We start from the raw sequence: 23,153 nt of genomic DNA, 5'->3' as shown, positions 1-23,153 counted from the left end.
GCTCAACTCATAAAACCCGGAAATATTCAGCTGCAGGAGCATCAACGAAAGCTTCAGTCCACGTAAGTCTAAAAGACGTTTCTTTTTGTTTGACAGAACAACACTGAAAGTTTTATCTAACTAATCTGACACTGAGATAAAATCAGTGCAATGAGCAGGACATACATAGCAATGGGTGTCACTGGGAGAACTGGAAAAGGAAGGTTTTGTGGTTTGGATGGTTTGTGTTCTGAATTCATATAAGCTCATATTTGTGATGACAAAGAAGGAAAAAACGTCTTTACTACCAAAGAGCTCCAGGATGAGCTTATCATAGGAGCAGAACAGACTACACATTTACATATTATTATACTGTGTATAAAAATAGCTGTAATTAGCAAACAGTTCAAATACTTTTTTATCCCCTTGAATTAAAACAGAGTCTGCACTTCATTCACACCCTGTTCAACTCCACTCAGGTCCAAATAATTACAGACAGGTAATATGCACATATGTATATTGCACTACTCAGTTTTGCACTTTGTATATGTATAAAAACATGTATAAAACATTGCCCTCTCGCCCCTATGAGCGGTCGCTATCCTAGAAGCTCAGGTCCTCTACCAGAGGCCTGGGAGCTTGAGGGTCCTGCAGTATCTTGGCTGTTCCCAGGACTGCGCTCTTCTGGACAGAGATCTCCGATGTTGTTCCCGGGATCTGCTGGAGCCACTCGCCTAGTTTAGGAGTCACTGATCCGTGCAATTATATATACAGGATCTCACAAAAGTGAGTACACCCCACACATTTCTGTAAATATATTATATCTTTTCATGCTGCGATAAATGCACTGCCCAAGTGTCCCCTCTGCCCACTGCCAAGCAGGTCATCAGAGGAGCCGATGTGATGATGAAGTTTAACATTGTCTACAATATTGCCAAAGAGTACCAAAGCACTTCAAGCACTTTTTCAGGAACTTATCTTTCTTGTAGAAATGTGCTCCAAATAAAGAACTTTGTGTTTACAAGGTTGTTAGTTAATCGTTTACAAATCAATGTTTTCTGTATGGACAGCACTTAAAAAAAATAAGTGAACATGTAAAACAGCGGGGTTAAGCAATGCGGTTGAAAAACCTGAACACCTAAGAAAAAAGGCAACCTCCAGATATGATGCTGAGCACGTTCAGTCAACTTCTCTGGTCGACCACGGCGAGGTCCTGTTAAACTGCTGTGTGGCCATCATGCTGCAGCTTGGTTTCAGCGTGTTGGCATCATTCTTATAGCCTCGGCCATCTTTATGTAGAGTATCAGTTCTTTTTTTCAAATCCTCAACGTGTTCTTTGCCATGATGTGCCATGTTAAACTTCCAGTGACCAGTATGAGAGAGCAATAACACCAAATTCAACACACTTGTTCCACATTTGCACCTGAGACCTTTTAACTAGGGATGGGTATCGTTTAGGTTTTATCCGATACCGGTGCCAAACCGGTACTTTTGAAACGTGTAGGTGCTTAAACGGTGCTCAAACCGGTACGTAAAGAATGGAGAACACAAAATTGGTCCAAAAACTTCTCATGTTCAGCTGTTTTTTGCAAAAAGATAACAATGTTAGCCTTTTCTGCAGCTATGGGGCATATATGGTATCACTCTTGGCTGGAAGCAGTGCTTAAACAATGGAAAAAACAAACTTTGTCCAAAAACCTCTCATGTTTAGCCGTTTCCCACTTTTTCTTTGGTCATTTTAGCCTTTTTGGCCAGGGTGAAGGGAGTATCTGCCATCAAACAAGAAGACAGCCGCATGTAGCTATGATGATGTTTGCTAGTTCACCTTACATGCATTAATGTAATAACGTGGTTAGCCTACTCAACGTAAATTACACACGAACAACATTAAGCTACTCACGCAGAGAAGAACGGCTGCTGCTGCATCATCATCCTCATCATTTCTGCTACACTGGCAGGGCTAGGGGCCAGGACTCTCCTCTTCGGGGTTTTTGGGGGATGTTGCTAACTCCGGGTCCGATAACAGGCACCACACCCGCAGTAGATGTGCTCGGTGTGAGGTCTCGCAGCAAGCTATCAAATACGGCGCATTTCTCGGCTTTTAAAAAAAACGCTATGCGTCGCCAGGTGTTTCATCGGATTCGAGGTGTTACCTCCTTTGACAGTATCACAGTATGGGCAGGGATAGCTCAGTAGGTAGAGTGGTGGCCCCATGATCGGAAGGTCGGGGGTTCGACTCCACTGAACGGCTACCCTGAGGTACCCCTGAGCAAGGTACCGTCCCTACACACTGCTCCCCGGGCGCTGCACTGGTGGCTGCCCACTGCTTCACTGGGTGAATGGGTTAAATGCAGAGGAACTATTTCCCTATGGGGACTAACACACACACTTTACAGTATCAGCTTAAAGCACTTGTTGCTGCTGAGTTTGCATCTTTTGCTGTGAAGTACAGTCAGACTTTTGACCGCTTCGCCTTGGGCATTTTTAATCTGTAGCTCTGCTCTAAAGGAACATGCGTACCTGGACCCGCCTACTATCCTCGGAAATGTAAAATGATTGGCTAGAATCTAAAGTGTATCACAGCTCAGGAAAAAAAAGCACAGAAATAAAGCACCGAAATGTGCGCTGCTTTTCGGTCTGGTTACTACCGTTTATGTCAGAACCGGTGCCATCATGGCACCGGACACCGGTACCCATCCCTACTTTTAACACTAACGAGTCACATGACACCAGGGAGGGAAATGGCAGTTTAGGCATGAATGGCTGTGCATTGAATTATTTAGAGGGGACAGTAAATACAAGCTATACATTGACTACTTTGCATTATAGTTTTTATTTTCAGCTTTTGCTGACAGAGCGTGCGAAAGTATGTCAATATCTGAGTATCCATCCATCCATCCATCCATCCATCCATCCATCCATCCATCATCTGCTTATCCTTTTCAGGGTTGTGGGGGTCTGGAGCCTATCCCAGCTGTCTTAGGGTGAGAGGCTGGGTACACCCTGGACAGGTTGCCAGTTGGCTCTCATCCCTGTTAAACTTAACAGCTTTACCTTTAGCTAGAAGACACAATGTGTGACAAACTTCACATTGCAAACACTGAGGCTGTTGTAATTTGGTGCATTATAAGTAAAACTGAACCGACTCACTGCCAGCAGAGCAAGCCAAGCTCTCACTGTGGCAGGACAGGGATTGAAGTGCCTGTCGCTTCAGGGCAAATACTCCACGCTCCCATGTGCATGTGCATAGTTGTGAAGGGATTTCAAGGCTGTATAAGCAAACCCGATGAATACGTTATAGACACATAAAATAAACTGTTTTATTGCATATTATTTTAAGCAAAAGTGAACTTCAGAAACCAAGAACTAGGAAATCTAAGTAATAATGAGCACGAACTAAAATCATCTGTGAAATCCAAAAGACAGAACCATGAGTCCACACCACCAAAATTAAAACTCAAAATGTTTATTCGAACACCAACGGCAGAGACGTCGTGTTTATTCTCAACCAGCAACAAATATGTTAAATACCTGCTGAGAATATTCTCCTCCTTTAGCAGGGATCAGGGATGACGTCAGAGGACCTGTTAAGTACTCTGGAGGATTTGGGAGATGAAGAGTTTAACAAATTCAAGTGGCTCCTACATCAAGCTGACGTCCTTCAAAGCTTCCCAACCATCAAAAAGAGTCGATTGGAGACAACAAACAGGTGGGACACTGTCGACCTGATGGTGCAAACCTACAGGCTTCCTGGAGCTGTGGAGGTGGCTAAGAAGATTTTAGAGAGGATAAGCAGGAATGACCTGCTGCAGAGTCTGTGTGCCAGCAGCTCAGGACGAGAAGGTAAGTTACAAGAAAACCAAACATGACGTCACTGCAGTCTGAAAACGTTTCACAGAGTGCAGGTTAAATCAGTCTAACACTCAAAATCACTGCCTGTCAGCGGACGTCAGCAACTGTGGGGAGACTTCACAGAAGAGAGGATTTCCTCAGACTGAAGGCAAGTAGCCATGATTTTATTTTATTTTACTGGTTTGTAGAGTTTGTCATTATGACGAATAACAAAATAGACTAACATACATTAATCATTTTTCATAAGAAGCTTGTTTTCTTATCTTCGTCTCATAGAATTAGTATTTATTGTGTACTCTTTAGCTTCTGTCATAAATCACCCCTGACTTCTGTCTCCGCCCACTCCACCCTGCCTGGACTGTCCTCTTCACCTCTCTTGTGCACTCTGTTGCTTTGGGTGGTTGACCCAAAGTACTTAAACTCATCCACCTTCACTACCTCTGCTCCTTCATGTTGACCTCTGCACCAGTCTCCCCCTCATCCACACATGCCTGTATTACTTCTACTGATTTTCATCCCCCTGCTCTCCAGATCATACCTCCACCTCTCCACGCTCTACTCCACCTGCAAACAAGGAGCTGAGAGCTGATCCCTGATGTAATCCCACCCCCACCTTGAACCCACCTGTTAATCTTACCACACACCTCACCTCGGTCCTCACATGTCCTGCACCACCTCCACACACTTCTCTGACCCTCCTGACTTCCTCGTGCAGAACCACAGCTCCTTTCTCAGCAGCCAATCACCTGCTTTCTCTGATCCACAAAGAAAGTGAAGCTCCTTCTGAGCTTGTCTAAACTTTTCCATCAACGCTCTCAGAGCAAACGTCACATCTGTAGAGCTCTTTGTCACATTTCTTCTCCACTCTTCAGGCAAGACTGCTTTAAACTCTGTGGCTAACAGGTCCACTGCCCTTTCTTCTAGACATTTCCATACCTCCACTCGTCTTCTTTACTAATCCTGCTTACTAACTGCCCTCCATCCATCCTCCTTTGTCTATCATTTTCTTTATTAACAAATTTGCCAGTGTTCTCCTTCCATATTTCCTGCACAGTCGTATTACTCATAGGTACATTTCCATCCTTAACCCTTTAAGACCTACCATAGAACCAAGTCCGCCAGAGCTTATAGTATATTTTTACATGCTGTGGAGCCATTTTTTGGAGCATTTCAAGTTGCTATACATCAATACAACCATTATAGCCCAAATTGTAATAATATGTCTGCATTAAGTGCATAGTAATTACATAAATTGCAAAAAAGTGCAATAAACTACAAAAAAATTGAAAATCGTTTTTGGTTTTTAACATATATTTCTAGTTAGAGAAATTTAAGAGGCATATCCCTCAAAACTGTAAATACAAAAAAGTTGCACAAACTAGTTTCCCACCAAAGGAAATTTATTTTGTCTTCATAATTTTATTTTTGAGATACACCAATTTTCATATACTGCAGGAAAAACGAAAATAAATATTATAATGCAAATTTGCAAAAAAACAGCATATGCATCAAAATAAAATATTTCCAGCAGTGCAATATTAGTCCTCAGCATCCCAGAAACGACACAGAAAGTCATAAAGTCAAACATAACTTTTAAAAACACCAGTATAGGCTCATAAGGCCACGATGGTAAAAAACTACATTTCCGCAAAATGACGTCACTTCCGGTTTCGGGCAGGTCATGCCGGACATGCGATAGTTCGCGCTGACGTCTATTCCAAAGTAGGAAGTGTTACAAACAGCTGATCGGATCGGCAAAGCGTGTTTCTGGAATATTATGTTTTTGTTGCTGCAAGTGCTTTTTATGAAATTTTGCAAAGCTATATGTGGAAGGAAACTGTGACCGAGGACAAACTGATGGCATCAGATGTAAGTACAACTCCTCCGGTTTCATATGCAAAAAAAATTATTGCGCTAGCTTACGTGGTTGCAGAGCTACGGGATTTAAAAATAGTTACGCAAAATGGAGCGTGTCCGCTCCGACCGGCTTTAAAGGGTTAATCACCTTTACCTGCTGCACACGCTTCCCAGCCTGGTCTGTCTCTTACCATTGGGTACAACTCCTTTTCTCCATCTTTAGTGTCCAACCTCACATGTAGCTCACCATAAGCCTTTGCCACCTCTCTCTGTCTCAACCCCTTCCTGAACTCTGCAACTCTTTTTTTATTTAACATCCAGCATTTCATCTTTGCTTCTCCTTCACTCACTTTCTCTTCTTGATATCCGTCATCCACCATCCAAACCTCCCCTAACACCACCTTGCAGGATCTCTTTCACATTTAGATGAAATCCACCACTTCATCCAGGTTTCACCAGACTTCCTCTTTCTCCTCTAAACTCCAACCTGTGAGGCATACAAACTGACAATCAACACAGCCCCTTCCATTTCCAGCTTCAAACTCATGATCCTCTCTTTACCTCCACAAAACTATTCACATACTCTTCCTTCAAGATTACACCTATTCCAGTTTTCTTCCTTCTACACCAAAGTAGAACATCTGGAATTTACTTCCAGTGTTATCCTCTCTACTTTTCAGATTAGGCTGTCACAAAGTAGGAGCAAGTTATGTAGGAAAATGGCTTGGCAGCTCTGCCACCATTGTACTTTTGGAAACCACAAGTAAGCCTGTTTCTCAAAGTACTCTAGTGGAATAGTGAAAGGTCTTTGCGATATAATGGGTCCTGATTATTGAAGACTTTTTATGTGCAAGGAAAGATTGAAATAACTTAATTTCTAGATTTGTTTAATGGTGGATATACACCTTACACTTTCCATGTTGCATATTTGACACAGATGTGGTGGTTCCAGTACCAGAGCCTCACCCCATCGCATCTTACCAACAGATGCTTCAATCAAACTTCCAGGACAAGTTTATGTGCGCACAAGAAGGTTGGGCAGAAGATAAACAGTGTCTGGCAGATATCTACACAGAGCTGTACATCACAGCTGGGTATGATGTACATATCAACACACAGCATGAGGTTTGGCAGATTGAAAAGGCATGGAAGCCAGCAGAGCCAGAGAAACCTATTAGACCCACAGACATGTTTAAACATCCCTCTGGAAAATACAGACCCATCAAAACAGTGATGACCAATGGAATCGCAGGAATTGGAAAAACTTTCCTTGTCCAGAAGTTTGTTTTGGACTGGGCTGAACAAAGATCCAATCAAGATGTGCATCTGATTTTCCCCTTCACCTTCCGTCAGCTGAATCCTCTGAAGGGAGAAAAGTTCAGTTTGGCAGAGCTCATTCATGAATGCATCCCAGAAACTGTAGGCATCCCACAGGAGGCTCTTAATTACATCTTTACAGATGTTCAGTCATCAGGAATCACCAACTATGACAAGAGTAAATTCAAACTTCTGTTTGTGTTTGATGGGCTGGATGAGAGCCGCCTTCATCTCGACCTTCATTCTGAAGACATTCGCTCTGTCGATGTAACAAAGGCAACTAAAACAGATGTCCTGCTGAGGAAACTCATCAATGGGAAACTGCTACGCTCTGCTCGCATCTGGGTAACCACACGGCCTGCAGCGGCCAATCAGATCCCTCGAGAGTTTATCAGCAGTACAACAGAGGTCAGGGGGTTCACCGACCAACAGAAAGAGGACTACTTCAGGAAGAGATTCAAAGGTAAGGAGGAGGCTGACAAACTCATCTCCCATATCGAGACATCACGAAGCCTCCACATCATGTGCCACATCCCAGTCTTCTGCTGGATCACTGCAACAGTTCTGGAGGATGTGTTGAAAACCAGAGAGGGAGGAGAGCTGCCCAAGACTCTGACTGAGATGTACGCAGAGTTCCTGGTGTTTCAGATTGATCGGACAAAAGAAAAGTATGGCCCAGAAAAGAGCATTCAATACATTAAGTCATTAGCAAAACTGGCCTTTGAGCAGCTGGAAAAGGGCAACCTGATCTTCTATGAGAAGGATCTGAGACAGAGCGGCATTGATTTCAGCGAAGCCTCGGTGTGCTCAGGAGTGTTCACAGAGATCTTCAAAGAAGATCGAGGAAGGAAAGGGAAAGACAAGATGTTCAGCTTCGTCCATTTGAGCGTTCAGGAGTTTCTGGCTGCTCTTTATGTGAGGATGTCGCTTAATAACAGTAACATAAATGTGATGCCTTTACCACAGCCCTCAATGCGCAATCTTCAACTGCTTTTAAGTAAAACATCTTCAAAGAAGATCCACAGGATTTCCATTGACAGGGCCTTACAGAGTCCAAACGGACATCTGGACTTATTCCTTCGCTTCCTCTTGGGTCTTTCACTGCAGACCAATCAGGATAAACTACAGGACCTGCTAATGAAAATAGACAGTAGTTCAGAGACCACTCAGAAAACAGTCCAATACATCAAGAAGAAAATCAGTGAGAATGTGTCTGCAGAGAGGAGCATTAATCTGTTCCACTGTTTGAACGAACTGAAGGACTGTTCTCTAGTGGAGGAGATCCAACAGTATCTGAGTTCTGGACGTCTGTCCACAGATATACTCACTCCAGCTCAGTGGTCAGCTCTGGGCTTCATCTTACTATCATCAGAAGAAGATCTAGATGTGTTTGACCTGAAGAAATACTCTCCTTCAGAGGAAGCTCTTCTCAGGTTACTTCCAGTGGTGAAAGCCTCCAAAAAAGTTCTGTAGGTGCACAGATACAAAAGATTATATTGAAAAATAATTGGAACTCCAAACTCTATGATCCTACAGTAGGTGTAACTACCAAACCATTTTGGGTAGTGTTAGATTTAGCTTACCTCATGCTTAACATGTACAGATGCAGAAACCCAAGAATTTTACCTTTGAGGCACTTGGTGTCCTGTTTTAGGATTTCAGTTTGAATATACCATATTTTTCCACTTATCCAGGGCCGGGATGCAGGGGGCAACAGCCTAAGCAGACAAGCCCAGACCTCCCTCTCCCCAACCACCTCCTCCAGCTTGTCAAGGGGAGCACAAAGGCATTCTCTGGCCAGCCGAGAGATATAATCTCTTCAGCATGTCCTCGGCCTGCCCTGGGGTCTCATGCTGGTGGGAAATGCCTAGAACACCTCACCCAGGAGGCATACTTGTCAGATCCCTGAACCCTGACCGGTAATTCAAGAGCTTCGCTTTTACTCTTAGCTCTCTCTTCACCACAGTAGACCAATACAGTGTCTACATCACTGCAGCCGCAGCACCAATCCGTCTGTCAATCTGCGGCTCATTCTTTATTAAGACTCAAGATACTTAAATTCCTCTACTTGGGGCAGTAACTTTTCCCTGATCTGTAATGGGCTCTCTACCCTTTTCCTGCTGAGGACCATGGGCTCAAACTTGCAAGCCATAAGCCACCACTTGATGAAGCCAACAGAACCACAATATCAGAGATGAGATTCTGAGGCTGCCCAAGTGGAAGCCTTCTCCCACTGGGGATTGAACCGGCAACCTTCCTGTTACAAGATGAGCTTCCCAACCCCCTGAACCACAGTCGCCCACTTAGACGAAGTCAGCAGCACTCCACTTGTATTATACACAGATCAGGTAGTGCACCGCTGTCCCCTCCTGAGCCCCCCGATGGCTTGACAGAATTTCGAGGCAATCGAAAAGGCTTTTTCGATGGCTTATAAAATCTCCTCTGAGGTTTTATTTCAGCCAGTGCCAGAGTCATGTTCTCGGTACCTATCCTCTCGGTACCTACTGACTGCCTCCAAATTCCCACAGGCTAATCAAGCCCGATAGGACTCCTTCAGCCGGGGTTCCCTTCACTACCATCCCTTGTCCACCATCAGGTTTGGGGGTCACCACCTTGACAGGCACTAATCACCTTGCAACCGCAGCTCAGTGCAGCAGATTCAGCAATGGAGGTGCTGAACATGGTCCATTAAGACTCAATGTCCCCAGTCTCCCTCAGAAAGCTACCAAATCTCTGCCAGAAGTGGGAATTGAAGATCTTGTGGACAGGGGCCTCTTCTAGGCATTCCCAGTGCACCCTTACTATATGTTTAGGTGCTTCAGCAGAGCTCAGCACCTCTCTTTACCCAAGGATCCAGAACGTATGGCCATAGACCTGATGATACAATTACAAAATTGATCATTGACCTGTGGCCTATGGTATCCTGGTGCCACGAGTACTTCTGGACACCCTTAGGTTTAAACATGGTGTTATTGCGAAACTGTGGTTTACGCAGTCCAATAACACAGCACCATTCGGTCTCACTGTTGTTGCCCATATGAGTGGGGAAATTTCCTAATGAGATGACAGAGTCCCCAGGTAGAGCACCCTCAAGCACCCCACCCACTCCAAGAAGGCTGGGTACTCAAAACTGTCTTTTGGTGAATAAGTACAGACGAATAACAAATCCTCTCGTCCACTGGGAAAAACTCCAACATACAGGTGCAAGTCGAGGGGATACTGAGATACCCACCCCAGCCTACCGCCTCTCACCAAGGGTAACACCAGACTGAGAGAGAGTCCAGTCCCTCTCCAGGAGACGGGTTCTGGAGCTCAAGCTGTGTTTTGAGGTGAGCCCGACTATATCTTGCCGGTACCTCTCAACCTAGCATAGGCTCCTTTACCATCAGAGGGGTAACGCTAGTCTTGGTAGCCGAGGATCAGTCTGCCAGGATCTCTACGCCTGGCTGCCGCCCAGTACACATTTCACCCAACCCCTCTGGTGCCTCCTGTCGGTGGTGGGCCTACAGAGGGTGGGCCAATGCCCCTGCTTTGGGCTGAGCCCGGCCAGGCTGCAATTCATTTAGGAGTCTATTCATCAAAGGCTTTGTTTATAGTTTTGTATTGAAATTAAACAATCATGAAATGGTTCAACAAACCAGCATGCAGTCATGCTAAAAATAAAGTACAACAGTTAAATCTAAAGTTTTATATTTTAGAGCATAAATATTGAATATTGATACTTCTAATGAATAGGTGCCAAATACAAGTTTAACACTTGGAATTAACCTTTTATCTGCTGGGAAAAATTAGGGAACAGATATCACTGGGCCACAAAACTTCTTTCCAGACAATATGGATCTGATTGTATTTGATGTACAGGTCAATTTATCACTAACTCTCCTCCAGGTTGAGTGGCTGTAATCTGTCAAAAAGAAGCTGTGAAGCTCTGTCCTCAGTTGTCAGCTCACCGTCATCTAATCTGAGAGAGTTGGACCTGAGTAACAATGACCTAGAAGATTCAGGAGTTAAACTCCTTTCTGCCGGACTGGCAAGTCTACAGTGTAGACTGGAAATTCTCAGGTCTGTATTAAATGTTGCTTTACATACAGTTAATTCAATTTTATTTCTATAATAAAAACACTTGACCATTCTTTAAACTAAAAGGTAAATACTAGGGCTGCACGATTTTGCATAAAATGAGAATCACGATTTTTTGGCTTAGAATTCAGATCACGATTCCCTCACGATTTTCTTTTCCAGTATAAATATTTATTGCACTTATTAACTGCACATCAACTTCGTAACAGTTGAGACTGAACATAAAAACAATAAATAAACATAAAAATAACAAATGTCTCACGTTTTGTTGTTGCCGTAAAATGTTGTACTGCTTGAAATTCCGTCTCCACCGTTGCTCGACGCTGCGTGTATAGAGCAGGTAGTGCAACGATAGAAAAGTAGTTGCGGGACGGCACTGTGTAGCGTTTGTCTAGGGTGTTGATCATTTTCCTAAATCCCTCGTTTTGCACAGTGTTGATGGGAGCCATATCTTTGGTCAGGTGATAAGTGATAGCCTCCGTAATTTCTTTGTGCCTGCGGGAGGTCGACAGGGGAGGTGCTGTATAAGGTTCCCGTTATTGATGTTTGGGTGGTTGACCGGGACGGATTTTCTCCTGTCACTTTCTCGTCATCCCTGACGTGCTCTCTGTTGTTTTTTCCTGCTAATTTTAGCATCACACGGCACAGCTTCTGTATCACGTGGTATAAGGCTCCGCCCTTGTCATTTGTTGAGCAGGAAGAGTGAGCGCTTGTTTTCATGCAGATTACGTCCCGGATCAAAATGCGGTACAACCGTCGTCGTCTTTTTTTTTTTTTAAATCGTTGTCATTTGGAAATGAGATCGCACATAAGTATGAATCGAGATCGCGATTTTCTAACGATTAATCGTGCAGCCCTAGTAAATACCCTACACTAATAGCAATTAATGTCTCTTTAATGATAATTCTTATATGATGTAAGACTGTATCTTAAAATAACAAGAATTTTGATTCAGTTGAGCACCTCATTATTACAGACTGGTTTTTTTCTTTGTTTTTTTTTGTTGTTGTTTGTTTTTTAAGTAAACAAGTCCACATAAAAGCATACTAAAGTAATACTAGCATACTACACTTCTCTCTGGCTTTGGTTGAGCACCCTTTTCCTTGCTGTTTTGCTCGATGTGGCAAGCCATCCATCCATCCATCCATCTTCATCCGCTTTATCCGAGGCCGGGTCGCGGGGGCAGCAGCCTAAGCAGAGAGGCCCAGACCTCCCTCTCCCCAGCCACCTCCTCCAGCTTATCCGGGGGAATACCAAGGCGTTCCCAGGCCAGCTGAGAGATATAATCTCTCCAGCGTGTCCTGGGTCTGCCCCGGGGCCTCCTCCCGGTGGGACATGCCTGGAACACCTCACCCAGGAGGGGCCCAGGGGGCATCCTTGTCAGATGCCCGAACCACCTCAGCTGGCTCCTTTCGATGTGGAGCAGCAGCTGCTCTACTCTGAGCCCCTCCCGGATGGCCGAACTTCTCACCCTATCTCTAAGGGAGAGGCCAGCCACCCTTCGGAGGAAGCTCATTTCTGCCGCTTGTATCCGCGATCTCGTTCTTTCGGTCACTACCCACAGCTCGTGGCCATAGGTGAGGGTAGGGACGTAGATCGACCGGTAAATTGAGAGCTTCGCTTTTACACTCAGCTCCCTCTTCACCACGACGGACCGGTGCAGCGTCTGCATTGCTGCAGCTGCAGCCCCAATCCGTCTGTCGATCTCCGGCTCCCTTCTCCCATCACTCGCGAACAAGACCCCGAGATACTTGAACTCCTCCACTTGGGGCAGGAACTCATCCCTGACCCGGAGTGGGCACTCCACCCTTTTCCGGCTGAGAACCATGGCCTCAGATTTGGAGGTGCTGATCCTCATTCCCGCTGCTTCACACTCGGCTGCGAACCGTTCCAGTGCGAGCTGGAGGCCCTCACCCGATGAAGCCAACAGAACCACATCATCTGCAAAAATCAGAGATGAGATTCTGAGGCCACCAAAGCGAAAGCCCTCCGCCACTTGGCTGCGCCTAGAAATCCTGTCCATAAAAATTATGAACAGAACCGGAGACAAAGGGCAGCCCTGGCGGAGCCCATCACCCACCGGGAACGAGTCCGACTTATTGCCAGCAATGCGAACCAAGCTCTTGCAACGGTTGTATAGGGATTGATGTGGCAAGCCATTGCAGAAATTTACTTGTGTTTGCTAACATGCCCTAACATGTGTTTTCGATTAAATCAATATCAGTCTCAATAATAAATGGTAATTTGATATATTAAAAATGTTAGCAATGAGCTAATTTCAGCATACAGCATAAAACAGTGTAAAACAATGGCAGACCAAAGCAAGTCATTTTTAAGTGTTTTGGCTATTTGTTGTCTATCGTTCTATGTGCTATTTGACCCAGGCTGTCCGGCTGTATCGTCACAGAGGAAGGCTGTACTTATTTAGCTTCAGCTCTAAAATCCAACCACTTCCATTTGCAAGAACTGGACCTGAGCTACAATGTTCTGGACGACTCATCAGTAAAGCTGTTCTCCGCTGGAGTGGAGGACTCAGACTGGAGACTAGACACTCTCAGGTATGAAGAGAAGACATGAGCACAGAAACAGTTTCTGTGGCGTATTGACAAACAGGGGAAGTGTTTCAGAGTATGTTCTAGTTGCAACGCAAACTAAAAAAATCTAGATGTACATTTCCTTCTGTTAATAATGGCAGACGTGTAAGTGGAAAGAATTTTTTTCTTCCTTTTTCTTCCTCTCCAAGGCTGGAACATGGTGGGCAGCAGAGACTAAAACCTGGCCTGAGAAAGTGTGAGTGTGTTTACTGCATCTGGTATAGTTCCGGTTTATTTTAAAAATGCTGCTATTCTCCCACTTTAAAAAACCCTCAGCTAGACGCCTCTGTTTCCAGCAGCTACAGACCTATCTCTAAATTACCGTTAATTGCTAAGCTTCTAGAAAAGGTTGCGGCTAAGCAACTTATAGCGGCTCTGGACAAACATAACATTTGTGATAAGTTTCAGTCCGGCTTCACATGTGACACCATTGCTATTTCAGCTACACTGGCTTCCTGTTGAATTTAGAGTACATTTTAAGATCCTGGTCTTGACATTTAGAGCCTTGCATGGACTGGCACCAGCCTACATCTCCGATCTGCTACAGCCCGATGTCCCCAGCAGGTCCCGGAGGTCATCTGATCAGGGCTTACTTGCTATAAAACAGACTAAGATGAGAACTTAGGGTGACAGAGCTTTTGCCACTGTGGCCCCGAGACTGTGGAACTCTCTCCCTCATACATCAAGAACTGTGGACTCAGTAGCTGTTTTTAAAACAACTCAAAACTCACCGTTTCAAAACTGTTTTTGGTTGAATTTCTGCCTGTTTTATATTGTCTGTTTTACCCTATTATTATTTGTTATCTTATGTGCAGTAGGGCTGCCACGATTAGTCGACTAGTCACGATTACGTCGACTATCAAAATCATTAATAGTCGACGCGTCGTTTGAAGCTTTGTAAGATCACAAAAGACGCAGGAATAAGTAGCAGGATTTAAGAGTGTAATAACGGACTGAAACAGAAGATGGCAGCACTGCATGTACAAGGATGCCAGCTGCCGTTAAACCCCGAAGAAGAAGAAGCTGTGTCCCAGAATTCATAGTGCGGCCCAGCTCAGTTTCCAACAATGGCGGCAGCTAGTTAGTTTTAATATTACTCTTATTATTCTTTCTGGGTCACAAAATAAACGTTTAACATATTTTCAGGCGAGAATGTAGCTGTGTAAACCTCAAATATCTGCTCAGTTTATCAGGACACCACATATTTTCAAAAGCGCTCCGACGTTTTCGGAGACGTCTGTTACCCACTAGCTCGATGATTGTCATGACCATTGATCAAAGACTGCAATCACAGCATTGTATGATGGTAAAAGATGTATCCTTAGGCCCCCTCCTCGATTCAGAGATGGTCTTTCCCTTGTCTTTCACCATCTTACAATGCTGTGATTGCAGCCATCCCCCAACTCTCATGGACATTGATCAGTGGTTGTTGATAGTTTCAGTAAATGTACTGTTTATATGATTGGGGAAACCTGCAGCCAGCTGACACTGAAGAAGTCACCTGGATGATGACGAAAGTTTCTCCCACTGAAAACGTCCAGATGAACAGAATCAACTTTTTGGGATTTACGTACCTGGATGATTGAACATGCATCAAGAAATATATGAATGTAGAAGTGATCAAGTCAGTATTTCTACAGAGTACTGGACAAAAGCAAATAGCCAAACTTTATTGTTGCCAAATTTATATCAGGTAAAATTGTGGTTTTATAGATGGAGCACTGATTGCACCGTGTCAAATAATAAAGGATTCTTCTCTCTCTTAGATTCCTGTGAACTCACACTGGACCCAAACACAGCAAACAGAAACCTCATCTTGTTCGACAACAACACTAAAGTGGCATTTGTGGATGATGAGCAGCCATATCCTGATCACCCAGAGAGGTTTGATGACTGGAAACAGATTCTGTGTAGAAATGGGCTGACTGGTCGCTGTTACTGGGAGGTTGAGTGGGAAGGTTGGGTTTACATAGCAGTGAGTTACAGAGGAATCAGAAGGACAGGAGCCAGCAAAGGCTGCTGGTTTGGATGGAATAATCAGTCGTGGAGTCTGAGATGCTCTGAAGATGGTTACTTTGCTTGGCACAATAACACTAGAACAGACCTCTCTACCTCTTCCTCCTCCTTCGTCTCCTCTTCCGCCTCCTCCACCTCATCCACCTCCTCCACCTCAAACAGAGTAGCAGTGTATGTAGACTGTCCTGCTGGGACTCTGTCCTTCTACAGAGTCTCCTCAAACTCCTTGATCCATCTCCACACCTTCAGCACCACATTCACTGAGACTCTTTATCCTGGATTTAGGCTATTTAGATCTTCCTCTGTGTCTCTGTGTTCACTTTAGGACGAAAACTTGCAGAAACAATGACACAGATTTATTCAGGCAAATACTTTACATTAAAAAATCCTTTAAAAAATCTTTTTCCAAACCTCACCAATAATTTTACTTTAGACCAGAAGATTCCACACATTGACTGTGAGTAACACTTTAGACTGACCATTATTAACAAATGGAAAAGGAATAATTTCTACAATGTTAGTTGTACTAAAGATGGTTGTATGGAGGCAGGAAGCTTGAAGTGAGTTTTACAAAGTAATCTGTTCTCTAGCTTATGTCCTTTGCATAGGTCTATATTACCATAATGCAAATGCTTTGTATCATATTTATCTGTTTCCATTCATTTTACAACCAGTGACAGAATTTGTTGACAATAAATTTCATTTCCTGTGTGATTCAGCAATAAAATGATCATTGCTCCAATGTTTTCTTCTCTACAACATTTTGTTCAGTTTATTTCAATTTTATTTATATAGCACCAAATCAAACGAGTTGCCTCAAGGTGTTTTATATTGTAAGGTAGACCCTTCAATAATACATACAGAGAAAAACCCAACTATCATATGAGTAAGCACTTTGGAAACAGTGGGAAAGAAAATTTTCCTCTTAACAGTGAGAATCCTCCAGCAGAACCAGGTTTGACGACCACCTGCTACGACCAGTTGCGGTGAGGGAAGGAAGACAGGACAAAGACATGCTGTGGAAGAGAGCCAGAGATTAACAATAACCAATGATAGGGCTATTGCAGTTTGAAGCCTAATCTTGAAAGTAGAGATGATGTCTGTCTCCCGAATTCAAACTGGAAGCTGGTTCCACAGAAGAGGGGCCTGAAAACTGAAGGCTCTGCCTCCCATTCTACTTTTAAATACTCTAGGAACAGCATATATATATATATATATATATATATATATATATATATATATATATATATATATATATCACATCTCAAAACTCGCTCTTGTCATGGTCCCGGGACTTCTACCCGGTGCTTTGTGTTTTCCTGTATTTTTGTCATTTGACGTATTATGTTTTAGGTCCACTGTTTATTCTAAAGGTCCCTAGGTTATTCTGTTTAGATGTCGTTTATTAGGTTTCCCTTCGTGTCTTTACCCCGTGTCTCACTCAGTGTATCTGTGAGTTCTTATGCCTTGTTTTCCCTCCTTGTGTTTTATTGCATGCCTGTCTGTTCTCTCCCCCTCCGGTCTGTGCATAGCTGGACTGGCCATCGGGCATACCGGGCATTTGCCCGGTGGGCCGCTGGCGATTTTTTGTTTTTATGGGCCGATCGATTTTTTTTTTTTTTGGAAGGGTATAAATAATGAAAGGTGTTGGATTGGCCAATTGGTCATGATCGACTCTGGGCTGGACCAATTACAGCCGAGGAGGTCGGATGCACCCTCCCCCTTGTTTAGCAATCTTATAGACGAACTAAAGAAAATGGAGAACAAAAAAAGGAAAGGAGGTGCAGAAAAAATTAGGGCCAAAAAGAAACGAGCCCTTCAGGCAGACGCTGCCAGATGTGTAAAAATAACTGAATTGTTTGGCGGTAGCTATGGCATAGCTTCCACAGATTTAGCAACATCAGCAAGTGGTGGAGGCCAGCAGGTGGATAAGGGAAAGGGGAGGCAAGAGGAGGAGAGACCCGAGGCAGCCACCGGTCATAGTGGCAGAGGAACTGAACTTCAGGTAAGAAGTTATGACCTGCTGTCTATCTGTGTCAGATATAAACCAAGTTTAGTTGTAGTTTGTTTTCGTTGTGCTGACTTTTTACAGTCGCTTAGAATAACTGGTACTGCTACTAGCTAGCATGACGGAGTTTAAATACTGCTGGGCGGGTGCTATGAAGTTACTGATAGTAAATTTTATTTTATGCTTAAGGTTAGTTTCTCAAACTCCTCAAAATCTTAACAAATTGTGCCAATCCTTACATGTTGCACCAGCTGATTTATCATCAAAAGTGGAGAAGTCTGTGACAGAGGAGACAGAAGAGCAGCAGAGAGAGATGGAGAGATGACTTTATGTCATCCATCAGGGATGCATTTGACATATGTTTCACATATTATAGCCCAACAAGTTACTCATAGCAATTTAAATACGAGCAATCTGTTTTTGGCAAATACCGGCTATTGCAGTTAAGAATACAACAGCTTGTTGCCATTTTTTGTGTTTCTTTTTATCGCTGTGTGACTGAGTTCAATTGAAAGCCTGCATGCGCTAGTACCTCTTGCCACAAGTTCCCAGAATCCTTTGCGGTTTTACCCCTGAATGACGTCACATTTTTGGTGGGCCGGTCTCTAGTCAAAATGCCCGGGCCGATTTTTTGTCCCAGTCCAGCCCTGGGTCTGTGTACTTCCTGTGTTACTTTGATAGTCTCCCATCAGTGTACGTGTTTGCTCCTGCCCTGTCTCGTTATGATTATCTGTATCAGCTGTGTTCCCTGTGTGCTCCCACGTCCCTCGTTATCCTTCTGCGTATTTATGTCCGCATCTCCCTCATTCACAGTGTTGGGAAGGTTACTTTTAAAATGTATTCCATTACAGAATACAGAATACATGCCCCAAAATGTATTCTGTAACCTATTCCGTTACATTACTCAATGACAGTAACGTATTCTGAATACTTTGGATTACTTAATATATTGTGGCGAGTTCAGACAAGGAGGAGACGGAGGTATCGTTTGGTCTTGCTTCCCGTGAGCTAGCCAGGGAGCACAGCCGTTTATTACATTTGCAGAAGAACACACTGCCGCTAGCTAACTGCTCAGCGCGGCAACCACAACACACATAGGGCGCCCTCTGACCCCGGAAGGACACACCGTCGCAGCGAGAGGGCGTCACCCGTCACCATGGCAACATACACAAAACATAACTGTACAAGCAGAACCCCGAACAGCCCTGACCCGCTACAATATTATCATGCTTTTTACAACAACGTGAATGTACTGTTGCTGTGTGATTTATTACTATTACTGAAGGTCCGCGACTCCGAACTGTAGTAAAGGGACCTCTGACTAATGCTGGGCTCACACTGTGCGATTTTTGGCCCATTTTGAGCCGATTTTTGAGTCGTGCGATCGTTTTGGCGATCGGCCCGATTTTGGCCTTCATCGTGCGTCGTGCATCGTGTAGTATACGTGGGGTAACGAGAAGCGATTGACACCTCACGACCAGCTCCCGATCATCAATCGCTTGGTCGTGAGGGTGTCACCGCAGTTTGCCACACTGCGCACGCGCAAACACAAATTTCAGTGAAAAAGACGGCGTAGCACGGCAGTGCAGCGTGTGATCTGGACACAAGCGATGGAGGCACAACCTGTAGAACCATCCGAGCCCTTTCGATGTGGCCTCACAAAATTATCACGACCACAACAACCGTGAAAATAGTTGGATTTACACTGCTGCTCAATCACAGCTGCCTGACCAATGTTTTTCATTAGCAATTTAGCAAAGTTGATGGTGGTGGTGTGTCTGTGTGAGTGAAAGACGGAGAGGGAGAGCGACAGAATTTCTGTTATAACCTTCATTTTTATGGACGCACAGTGTGAGCACTCAGGTCGCATCAGAGCATCGGGCGGTATAGTGTGAGACCTGCATCGTGACCTATGAACTTCTAACCCCTGCGAGTCAATCGTACAGTTTGAGCAGGAGCTGAATCGCGCGACTGAAAAAAATCGCACAGTGTAAGCCCAGCATAATACGGCGGGGTCCCTGTCGGCTCGTAGCCGAAAAATAGCTCTACTTTGTTGTGTGGGTCAACTTTTCTTGCGACAGACAGAGAGAGGCGTTGAAAGGCTGCTCCAACGGAACTTGTTGTTTTCGGAGGAAAACACGAACACGGTGTACAGTCGAGTCTTAATAGCTTACTTACAACTGGGCTCGTCAGGCTCTCTTCTTGGCTGCAGTGGTTATTATTATATTTACATGCTTCCAGCTCCCGTTTTTCCTCGACGACAGCTCGTACCTTTTTCTCCCTCCTCGCGCTCACAGACACATAACGTGTATGGCAGTCCATTCTCCCTGCAACACGGACTACACTGAACATGATGCTACATTCTTTAGAGCTATGCTTGTAGCATTCTGCCTGTTAGCTTAGCACAACAACAACAACAACGAAAAGGCGCTCTCTCACCCAGGAAACACACAGTCGCAGAGAGAGAGAGAGAGCGTCGCCCTGTAACCATGGCAACCGTAACGCTGCCGCCTGGAACAACAGCACGTAGCTGTCAAACAAACCCAAACAGTCCTGACCCGCGACAACATGAAACAGGGAAGTACCGCAGTGTAATCCATTTATTTCAACAAAGTAACTGTATTCTGAATACCACCTTTTTAAACGGTAACTGTAACGGAATACAGTTACTCATATTTTGTATTTTAAATACGTAACGGCGGTACATGTATTCCGTTACTCCCCAACACTGCTCATTCATGGCCGTGTGTTTCTCTGTGTACTAGTTTATAGTTTCCCAGTTTAGTTTGTATGGTTTTGCTCTCCAGCAATAAAGCTGTGAATTTTGATTTCATTCCTGCCTCATCCTGGCTGCACACAGCCACATTGTGACAGCTCTCGCTCTCTTTCTCTCTCGCCGTCACTCCTAAAACTTCTCCCTCTTCCTAAACAATCAAATGTCATGTTGCCATATAACCTTTTTGATTGGTCGACATGGTGCATTTTTCCACCAACACAAAATGGTTGTTTTATTTTTGACTTTTTTTTTTTTGCTCATAAGCAGAGAGTGCTTGCTGGTCTTACGTGGCCTATCAACACAATTTATAAACTGGTATATGTCACCTTGTTGCTTTGTCATCTTAAAGTGGTCATGTGATTGGCTTACCATGACTACTTTGTTCTTCCTCAGTCAAACAGCAGCACTCATGCGATTGTTTTTCCCCCTGAGCTCCAGTTTTGTGCTAGAAAGTGATCGTCGGGCAGAAAGTGATTACCGTCCGCGGGAGCGCGCAGCTGCTCAAAAACTGTTCACGGGAGTGTAAAATGTTCAAATGTAGTTTTCAATAAAGTTTTTTTAATCCACTCTAAAAAAAACCCTCAAGCATTTGCATCATGGTTTTATGAATGAAAAGTGATTGAAGTAAAGAAATTGAAGTTAAAAAAACTACACTCATTACAAATTTAGCTGATTAAATACAATAAGAGTCGTTGTTTATTAACAAAGCTTTATTGAACAAGTGAACACACAAAGCAAAAGGTCATTTGAAAAAGACATTTTTCAGCAGTAACACCATAACAGAATATCTCATATCATAGCAGCACAAACGCTCATTGTACCTGCACAAACCTGCACAAACGTAGCACTGAAAAAGTCGACCATTTTGGCCCGTTTTGGAGCGCTCTGGGGGGATGGTGACCTTTGAAAGACCTATAAGATAATGTTTAATATCTCAAAAACCGTAGCAGCACAAACGCTCATTTTACCTGCACAAACGTAGCACTAACCGCTCCGCCTATTTGTCTTTACGTTTCAAATGGGTGGGGGGTCAGCTTCACTCAGCTCAGCCATCCACCTTTTTATGAAGACCTCCTGATGATCCTCCACCTAATCACCTGAGCCAAGGTGTGAAACTGGGTGTGGGTCCCAATCAGCCAGAGTTTCGGGTGAGCTCGTTGTGAAACCTGGCCCCACCTTATCATGTGATGTCCTGAGGTCAGATGGCCCAGGATGTGAGTGGGCGTTAAGGCGTCTGGGGAGGATCTCAAAACTGGATTATAGATGGCAGAGAGTTGGTGTCATAAACCCCGCCTCTGTTCAAAGATGGTCGCTCACAGTGGACATAGATGCTTCTTTCACTCCTCTTTCAAACCATCTGTCCTCTCTGTCCAAAATGTGAACATTGGCATCCTCAAAGAGTGACCTTTGACCTTTAGATGCAGATGGACTGCTGAGTCTTGTCCTGTGGAGGTGGCTCTTCTGTGTTGTGCCATGCGCTTGTGAAGTGGCTGTTTGGTCTCTCCAATGTAGAGGTCTGGGCATTCCTCGCTGCACTGTTCAATGTGGCCCATATGGAAAAGATATATATAAATCTTATAAAGTTTGTATCTGTCTTGTGTGAAACTTGTATGAAAAGCATTTACTGTAAGAGTGAAAACAGATATAAGCTCCCTTGAAAAATTATATAATGAAACTTGTATGTTTTGGATACTTACTAAAACAATATATGAAAGTAATGAGAAAGTGGCCACTTTCATGAGTAATCACATATAAGTTTTTACGATTTCTTTTCCATATGGGGGTGTACGCTAAACGTCTTCAAGCAACTTAAAGAAGTCCAGACGCTTTTCTTTCCAAGCTCCTTAGATCATGATGACCTGGATGACTGAAAACCTTCACAGAAATACCCTTAAAGCTAATTAAAATGTAGTGGGAGAAGGTATAATGGAAACAATAAGGGCCCCAGTACAGGACCTTTAGGCACACCATAGCTGAGAGAAGAGTGCAAGGACCTGTGTCTGTACTGCACTCAGAACCCAACACTCTCCTGCAACGCTTTGCAACTAAATGTCACTGGATGCTTCAAGAAGTGCAGTTTCAGTAGAATGAGCTCCATGAAAACCAGACTGAGGTTTGTCAAGTACACTGTGTTTATCCAGGACAGCTGTAACCTGCATAGCTACAACCTTTTCTAACATGTTAGCAATAAATCACAATTTTGACATTGGTCTGTAATTCCCATGAAGAGAAAGGTCAAGCTGGGGTTTTCTTTAAGTGGGTGGATGACAACATTCTGAGAATCGACCAGAGAGCAGGAGGATGGTTTCATTGAGTCAACTAATGTTACGAAATAAATAGTGCTTATTTTCTGTTTATATTGTTTTATAGAGGCCAGTGTACAAAACGCCACTTTGAGTTATAAGGTGTGTGAAAGGTCACAGAGTACTGTCTAAGACAGGAAGCTCTGCTTTGTGCAGAGAACAGGAAGCGATGCAGACAGAAAAGTGAAACTAGGCAGAGTCGTTTTGATCGAAACTATGTGTGACTATGTGTGACGTATAACAGAACTATATTACGCCCATTCAGCTTGTAATGCTTTAGACCTGTGGATGCTTGCTAGTGTCTGCAGCTCTCCTTTTCCGGAAATGTAGAATAAAGATGATTCTTTGAGCTTTGACCACACTGAGTCGGG

At 43.9% G+C, this 23,153-nt stretch overlaps 1 protein-coding gene across 4 annotated transcripts; it reads left to right on the top strand.

Annotated features, from left to right (window-relative positions):
• LOC146708599 (NLR family CARD domain-containing protein 3-like) lies at positions 1 to 16,437 on the top strand. 4 transcript variants are annotated; one of them, XM_085460548.1, is made up of 9 exons: positions 1 to 62; positions 420 to 765; positions 3,540 to 3,822; positions 3,923 to 3,979; positions 6,626 to 8,474; positions 10,894 to 11,067; positions 13,470 to 13,643; positions 13,829 to 13,875; positions 15,446 to 16,437. In XM_085460548.1, the coding sequence occupies exons 3-9, from the start codon at positions 3,549 to 3,551 to the stop codon at positions 16,018 to 16,020; spliced, it is 3,150 nt and encodes a 1,049-aa protein (XP_085316674.1). In that variant the 5' UTR covers positions 1 to 62; positions 420 to 765; positions 3,540 to 3,548; the 3' UTR covers positions 16,021 to 16,437. The 4 variants fall into 4 exon arrangements, with proteins under 4 accessions (XP_085316674.1, XP_085316673.1, XP_085316676.1 ...); XM_085460547.1 differs by having other exon boundaries at positions 3,537 to 3,822; XM_085460550.1 differs by lacking the exon at positions 10,894 to 11,067 and having other exon boundaries at positions 3,537 to 3,822.
• Positions 16,438 to 23,153: the final 6,716 nt, after the last annotated feature.

This window comes from Copadichromis virginalis, linkage group LG6, assembly GCF_057382275.1.
Source record: "Copadichromis virginalis isolate Kocher_CV1m ecotype Utaka linkage group LG6, C_Virginalis_male_GT1.1, whole genome shotgun sequence".
Lineage (NCBI taxonomy): Eukaryota > Metazoa > Chordata > Actinopteri > Cichliformes > Cichlidae > Copadichromis > Copadichromis virginalis.
Note: the sequence above shows the minus strand (reverse complement) of the source record. Positions and strands in the feature narration are given on the sequence as shown.